This window comes from Crassostrea angulata, chromosome 3 (assembly GCF_025612915.1).
Source record: "Crassostrea angulata isolate pt1a10 chromosome 3, ASM2561291v2, whole genome shotgun sequence".
Lineage (NCBI taxonomy): Eukaryota > Metazoa > Mollusca > Bivalvia > Ostreida > Ostreidae > Magallana > Magallana angulata.
The window spans coordinates 50,331,127-50,338,962 of record NC_069113.1 but is presented as its reverse complement, the minus strand read 5'-3'; the positions used below and the strand labels follow the sequence as shown (position 1 = coordinate 50,338,962).

Genomic DNA, 7,836 nt, shown 5'->3' with positions numbered 1-7,836 from the left:
GTATTCCCGGTTAATTCAGTCATATTTCCATTTGAAAATAATATACAATATGTATTTACGTAACGAAACACACTTTTATTTGTATTCAAGGATACTGTGTAATAAGCACCTACCATGTTAAGATTTGCTCCCGAAGTCAGGGCGGTTACGATCGTAATAGATTTTGACATGTGGTATCAAATAGAAAATCAGATTTAAAAATGTTTTGGCGAATCAATAATAACCCTGTGTATAATTTTTTCACTTATGTTTCAGAGATTTTTTTTGTAAGTTATCGATGAACGATATGCGGGTTGAATAAATCCAATCACTATGGGGACGAGACCAAACGGCTGACTTATCTAAAATTGCTCACGGTGCCTGTATCTCGTTTCGTTGTGTTCCCATTAATTTTATTTACTTTGAATATTGTATCTTTAAAAAGAGGCCTGTTATGCTACTGTAAATAGGTAAAAGTTTACACCTTTCCAAGATAATTGGTTTGTAAGGAAAATATTTTGATATTGTAATATTTGTAAAATCGGACCAGGCAGCTTTAATGATGGTATTTATATTAAATTTACACCAACCAATGGCAATTTACCTATACTTGAATTGTGAAAGTCCAGCACACTTTCATTCAAGTTTCATGCATCTATCAATCTGTTCTTTATATATTTCAAACTATCTTGCATAAGAACTAAACTACCTTTTGAATTAAAATGCCTCGCTGCGTCAATATTGGAACCTTTCAGACACAATCATGCGATTACCAAATCAAGTGCTTTAATTATTTGTCTTGTGAACTACATATCATGTGTTTAAATCCGCCTGGAGATTTTGTTTATACATGTATATACCAAATTAAATTTTTGATTTTTTTTGTAACATACATTCAACACCAATTATACCGCATTAATCTTATACAGATTTTCACTGCAAAGGACTCCACTCAAAAAGAAAACAAACTATTTTGGGTAACATGAAAAACAAACAAACCCTTCATCCTTAAGCTTATTACTGTTCATGGCAAAACGCTGACTTGAGTAGGACTATAATTTAGTTTTTCATTGGTCAGTGGCTTTTGTTTAATAAGGTGGTGTGTGACAACCACCAGTATGTGCGGACTTATTGGTGGAGGATACACTTGCAAAAAAGTCAAAGCCCACCTCAAATGGTCGTGTATTATTAATCCTCTATAAAATAATATAACTTTTATGCAATGTTATTCTGACATATAATTAACGCTTTAGCATTAAACATAATGAATTAGATGTTGGTCCATGGACCTTTTATTGAATGGAGTATTGGTCAATTGAACTTTTATTGAATTAGATAATTATTAGCTTATTAAATAGCTTTTGAATGAGATACCATAATAACAACTACATAACAATATTTCTTTCATATGTACCGATGCAAATCAGGGATGACATTTAAATACTTAAATAATTTTAAATTAGTAATTTAGTGTACATGTTGCTATCTTCAAAATCTTGCAAAAAAATGATTATGATACATATTTTCGTGATCAACAAAAGTAAAGACTTTTAAATCATTTGATTCCAAAAATTAACTCCATGCACGAAAACTTAAAAGGCAAGCGCACATAACCGTTATTCTCATGAAATGCAATTGAAGTGTCGTTATTTTCTTCAACAAGCGCAAACACGAGTTGTCCATCCTTGATCAGTTTATTCGCCAGGGTTCTTGTGACGATACTTCCTAATTTGTTTCTCCTGTATTCGGGCTCTACATGCAGCATCCCTATAGCACCGTATTCATGCTGAACTCCCCAGGCCACGGGACGTCCGTCATCTGTTTCTATCATTACTGATTGGAAATTAGTGATTTGGTATGTGATTGACTTTTTTTTGCTGGCATAAGACCATGACTTCTGTACAATATCTGTATGAATTTCACTTAGTTCAGAGATTTGGAAACCGTCTGGAATTGGTCTGAAAAATAATAAACTACATGTATTTAAATGAAAATTATTAAAAGCTGTCAACGTTTCTTTATGTGATAAAAGTCCTTAAATTGGACAAACAAGTTCGACTGTATTTCAATCAAGTTTAGTATTTTTGTGGAGAACAAATTTTATTTAATAAAATTTCAAGCCTCTTATCATTTTTATTTTAGGCCCCAAATTTACGTTGAAGTTTTAATCATTTGACAAAACCGATATTCAGAAATCATGATCAATTTATGCGAATTAATGAAAATATACTGACGGACTTTGGAAACGCAATCATTGTCTGCATCAATATTGTCTTTAAAGATCTAATAATCAAATTGGATCTGATTTATCTTCCTGATAAACTGATGAAACAGTCGCAATAACCGATTTAATATACAAGTTAAAACTTTGAAACGTTTCGCCATCTCCAGCTAACTCATGTCTGCTCGCAGAATGTTTACAAGTAGCATAGTATTTTCCTTATTTCTTTTGTTTGTGGTGGCAATGCTACAAGTAACACCATGAATGTGTTTAAGACGACAACACTCTCATTTTACATTTTCATGTTTTTTAGTATCGCTTTCAAAATTTAGTGCGGTGCTACTTGCATCTTGCAAACAATAAGCACAGGTAAGTCACATATTGCAGCAATTCTATGATAATGAGAAGAACTTATCGTAAGTCACAACTGACACAACGTAAACAGATCATTCAATTGTACATGATGTGGTTATCCATAGATAAGGATCAATGCTTACCGAGGAACTATGTTTTTATTGCGCAGTGTATATACAATGAGATCGGCACACATTCGTCGAAAAGGGCAGCTATTCATTGATTGGTGTGCACTAACAAGGGCGTCCATGACCTCAGAGGTACAGCCTACACACAACATAAGTTATCTTGTTTACCTTTCTTAAATACAAAAAAGAATTTAACTTACGTTTTTTAATAACATTAAGATTGAACTAGATCAAATATTAAGTTTCTCCTTTAATGACAATTGAAAATCATATTGGCTAAGTAGCGTTACCATTAATATACAGAGGCGGGTATGTATTTCTTGAGGCGAACAGAATCAATGTTTCCAGGTTAGATGCAAATTTTGGATCTTTGCAGAAACACACAGATAACCAAGTCTCTCTAATCTACATATAAATGTGATAAAAATAATTTATTCTGAGTGCATTTAAATGGCGTTGATACATAACTCGTTCCTACATTTATTATTCACTCTTTTACAAAATTTTGGTACTTGTTATTACAAAATGCAAATACAGTTTTCACCTATACCTTATACCGTCATTTGGGAAGAGATAAATAGTTATATAGTACAACAGTGAAATTTAATAGCGTAAAGGAAACAAACATGTCTCTGTACGATAGCAAGGACAGAGAAGTCCGGCCAACTGTCCACCAACACCATCTTCTCTGTCAGCAGGTGCTTCCTCCTCATCAACCGGAAATGGACTAGTCCCTTTTATTAAAACAGGATTAACTTTTTATAAAAATTAATGTATGATTTATACACGTTTTGAATTTCAAACAATTAACATTTAAAACAACTTCTATGAAACTTTACATTTGCCCTTACATAATCATACAAACATTTATCCAAACCAAACGACAAAGTGTTGGCTTGAACATATAGAACTATTTAAAACAAAACATAGTTACTTTGATAAGCGTGCTTCAGATTAAGGTTATTTACACTGGTATAAGTCTTCAAGTAATGGTTGCAAATGCTAAACAATTAAAATGGGCTGAATGAACATTGAGGAAAGAGGCAGAGCAACTGAAATTAGTGTGTCTGGATTGGTTTTCAATTACTTTACAGTTTGTATTCGCAATTGATTTTAACATTTGACAGTTAAAATTAAAAAATTATTTCTACACAATTTTTCTCTTATTTAAATGTGACATCATATAAATTCGTCAATCCTCAACATCCGAAAGATTTGTATCCATTTTTGTTATCTAGCAAAGGCCACTTTCACAGGTCCCAACTCTTGGTCAAGATTACTTCATTGAACTTAACCACCTAAAGTTAGGTGAAGTTAAGCCGCTCAAAAAATGAGACAAACTTTATATCATAAAAAACGTTACATAGAGCTGCATTTAAAACTTCTGTCGAATTAATTGAAGAGTAACTACTGATCTGATAACTACATGTATTAATAAATGTGTTAATAGAATCACTGACCACAAAATCTAGATCTTCCTTTTAAAATTTACATCTGTTTTATTAAAACTCATGACTGTGAATAACACTTTTGGCATAATTATCAAAACTGGACAGAATGCAACCTTTCTTCCACGGAACAACGTTGGGCATTGTGTAAATATATTATCAGCAAAACAATGAATTTAATATGAATAACATAACTTAAATGATAAGATATTGTTATATGTTTTTTTAGTGTCATTTTGTAATTGTCATATTAGAAAAGTTTCAATAAATTAAAATTTTACAATAAGACAGAAAACGCGTCAAAATACCCATCTGAAAAAATTTGAAATGTTTTATACATCAACAGTTGAATAATATATGTTTATGCGAAAGAACCATTCGGCACGTTTACTTTGAACATATATTATACATGTATATTTGATATTGAAACAACGCGGTATGTACGTATAATTGTACGCTAAGTTAACCGAAACATACATACACATATGGACAGTGGCAGTTCTTTCTCTAGCTTTTGATCAAGTTCATCATACTCTTCAGGGAGAACTTCTCGGACAGCCATCGCGTTAGCCTAGTTTGAGGAAAATTCCTATTTTCAGTAGTGAACAGCTGCATGCATACGGAGTATATATGGACGGCGGAAAGGGTAATTAAAAGAACTAAAAGTAGCTAAGCAAGAAAAACATTAAGGTAGCCTAAAATCACATTACAATGTAGGAACGTAAAATATATCATGGTCAATACAATACAGACATAGTCACTTGAATCAGGCATTAAACTTAACACCCCTGCCATGTGAACAAAAGAGGACAGGTAGGTACTACTGCTCAAACCACAAAGAACATACTATCAAATGTACTAAATATAATTGAATAAGTTAATAATGAAGGAAGAGGATTACAAAAAGTTGCATTATTATCAAGTAGCTCCCAAAGAATTTAAAAACCAGATGACGACTCTCCGAAACATTGAAAAGTGCAAGATATGGGTATCCACACTATACACAAGCTTTGTAAGAAATAAAGCTCCATTCATGATAGACGTAGTGACGAAATAGAAACGTTTTAGGGATTAAGGTATCCTACAAAAATTGTAATTTTTAATTGTAATTAGAAAAGAAAGGCTTAAAGGACAGTGTTAACGGTCAAGAAACAAATGGATAGAGGAAGGTGAAAAAGCTTCAAAGTACTTTACTTCTTTTGAATCTAAAAACTTTATCAATAAGTAAATACCAAGATTGTGCAGGTAGACGAAACAATAATATACATGTATGATCAATATGAAGTTTTAAATGAAACAAAAAAACTTCTGTGAGAAGCTGTATAGAAAAAAAACACAGGAACTTGGAGAACATTTTGTTAGTGAAAAATTCAATCAGTTTGACATTCTAAAATTAGATACTAAGGAATTGCAATACATTGAAGGTCCATTAATCAAAACAGAAGTATTGAACTTTCTTAAAAAAATGAAAAAGGATAAAAGTCCTGGACCGGATGGTTTCTCTAGTGAGTTTTATAATTTTTTTTGGAAAGACTTGGGTTCTTTTATAACACGGGCAATAAATAACTCACTTTTCAGAAACTAATAAATTAGGAATTATTACCTATTTTTCCAAAGAAAGAAAACCTAAGCAATATTAAAAATATTAAGTCCGTTAAATGTAAAAGAACTATGGAGTGACATTGAAGAGCTATTTTTAAGAAACTACAGGGTGTCCCTAATGTTTGATAAGCAAAGTAAACTATTTGGTAAATATGAAAACTTCAATATGTATAGAATAGAAAACCTGTTAAGATATATTGTAAAACAGTATATTTTCACTTGTAGACTTAAAACATACCCAACTTTAAATATGTTGGAACCCAAAAGAAAAATTGAAAACGGGCTTCTTGTGAAAAAATATTTACTTTTTAAGAACTGTGAATTTGAAAAATTCGAGAGACACTTGGAGAATATTATTGAAAGCAAACCCTGATAAACAGCTATGCCGCAAAGCAACATTTGCCCCATCAGCTTTTTTCGTTCCCCCATCTTCTCTCTCATAAATGAAAATATGTACATGTACGTTCTAAATATTATGTTCATGCTGTTGCTTGTGTATAATATAGTTAGATATTGGAAAATCGTTAGATTTAGAGCTGTCAATTTATAAGTTGGTGTGCATGTCATATCTTTTTTTTTTGCTTTTCTTCTTTTGTTTGTGTTTATATGCATATTATTTCACTCAATGTGTTCTGTTCTTTCTCACCCCCACTAAAAAATTAAAACAAACTTTCACACTATTGTGAATTATCATATATCTATTCTTGCATGTATGTTGTATCTAAAAAATGTGGAGATTCCAAAAGAAATATAGTATGTAAGAAAGTTGCTAAAGTCATGAATAAAAAAATAAATAAAAATAATTGTAATGTTTTGTTGCATAGACTCCTAAATGTATGGATTTACACATTGTAGTAGAATGTGTGTAAAAATGAATATATGAAACTTACAATCAATAAAATATAAAATACATTTATTCTTTGAAAGAATTTCCAATGCATTATTTTGCACAGATGGTTCTGCCTTATTTTGCAGGGAAATCTAACACGCGTGTCGTTTATACACAGGCACGTAGCATCAGGTGGGGGGTGGGGGGGCAGAGGGGCCTGCCCCCCCCCCCCCCCACTTTTCTTGCAGCAACAATTTTTTTTAAAATTTACATATGAAAATTTGAGTTATCATGGAGTTGCCCCCAATCCCACTTATTTGGGAGTATGTAAAAAAATTGAAATGAAATTAAGGAAATGAGGAGTGAAATCCCCCACGGATTAGGATTTTGAAGATTTTGGGAAAGTTAAAATTTTCCTAGTTTTTTTTTCCTTTTTTTGCTTGTCAAGATTTTGTGGATGAGTCTGCCCCCCCCCCCCCCACTTTCGAAAACGATGCTACGTGCCTGATACACAGTGCAGAACGTCTACATCTTTCAGAGGACCCGGTGGCACTTCATCCAACACAGTATATAAATGATAGTTAATCCAAAAAAGTAACATCATTTTCATCGGTTTATACTTAAACACTTTGTTTCTAAATTCCATGCCGTCATTGCATGATTTGCCAGTGTGTGGTTTGCGGATGTGTGATGTTATAATAGAAATAGGAAAACGTTCTACAACTATCGAGAATATTTGAAATATGTGTGCCTGCGTGTCAGTCTGTCTTGCTTCGTCGCTCAATAAATATTCCATACGAGTGCAGTAGTCGTCTTATTTTTGCTGATTGCGGTGAAGCATGAATAGTGCTATCAGCCTTATATAGGGCGTGTGAAGCGATGAGAGATCAATAGAAATCGACAACTAATATGGCAGGAGTCGGAGATAGAGGGAAATAAAACGTATTTATGAATTCTTGTCATCACATCCATGAAACCCCTGCGAATGTTATTGTCATTCAATTTTTAACCACGTGGTTTTATTTGACACTTTCAGTTTCGCGGTCAAAATCGTGTTTCGTGTTTATGGTCTATTTCATAGAATCTAAGTACTTGTAGTCAAATATAAAATCTAGACGTTTATTGTTTTTAAGATTTATTTTTAATACTTGGTGGATAGAATGAGTTTGATAAATAAATGTGACAATAGACACAATACTCAGTGCTTTTTTTCTGCTGATTCAACAATTAACATGCATAGTAGCGATCCCTCCTAAGGATTAATTTTCGATCCGC

At 32.5% G+C, this 7,836-nt stretch overlaps 1 protein-coding gene across 2 annotated transcripts in view; it reads right to left on the bottom strand.

The window, feature by feature from the left end:
- Positions 1-1,154: 1,154 nt before the first annotated feature.
- The window catches only part of LOC128178252 (glycine N-acyltransferase-like protein 3), a 77,367-nt gene continuing 70,685 nt past the window's right edge, over positions 1,155-7,836 (bottom strand). Inside the window, exons 1-5 of one of the 2 annotated variants that reach the window (XM_052845341.1) lie at positions 4,612-4,736; positions 3,309-3,416; positions 2,973-3,087; positions 2,698-2,821; positions 1,155-1,937 (exon numbers count right to left, since the gene is read on the bottom strand). In XM_052845341.1, coding sequence (XP_052701301.1) covers positions 1,535-1,937; positions 2,698-2,821; positions 2,973-3,087; positions 3,309-3,416; positions 4,612-4,692 — 831 coding nt within the window. In that variant the 5' untranslated portion in view covers positions 4,693-4,736 and the 3' untranslated portion in view covers positions 1,155-1,534. Of the gene's footprint in view, positions 1,938-2,697; positions 2,822-2,972; positions 3,088-3,308; positions 3,417-4,611; positions 4,737-7,836 lie in introns of those variants that run through there. The other variant, XM_052845342.1, reaches the window with a different exon arrangement.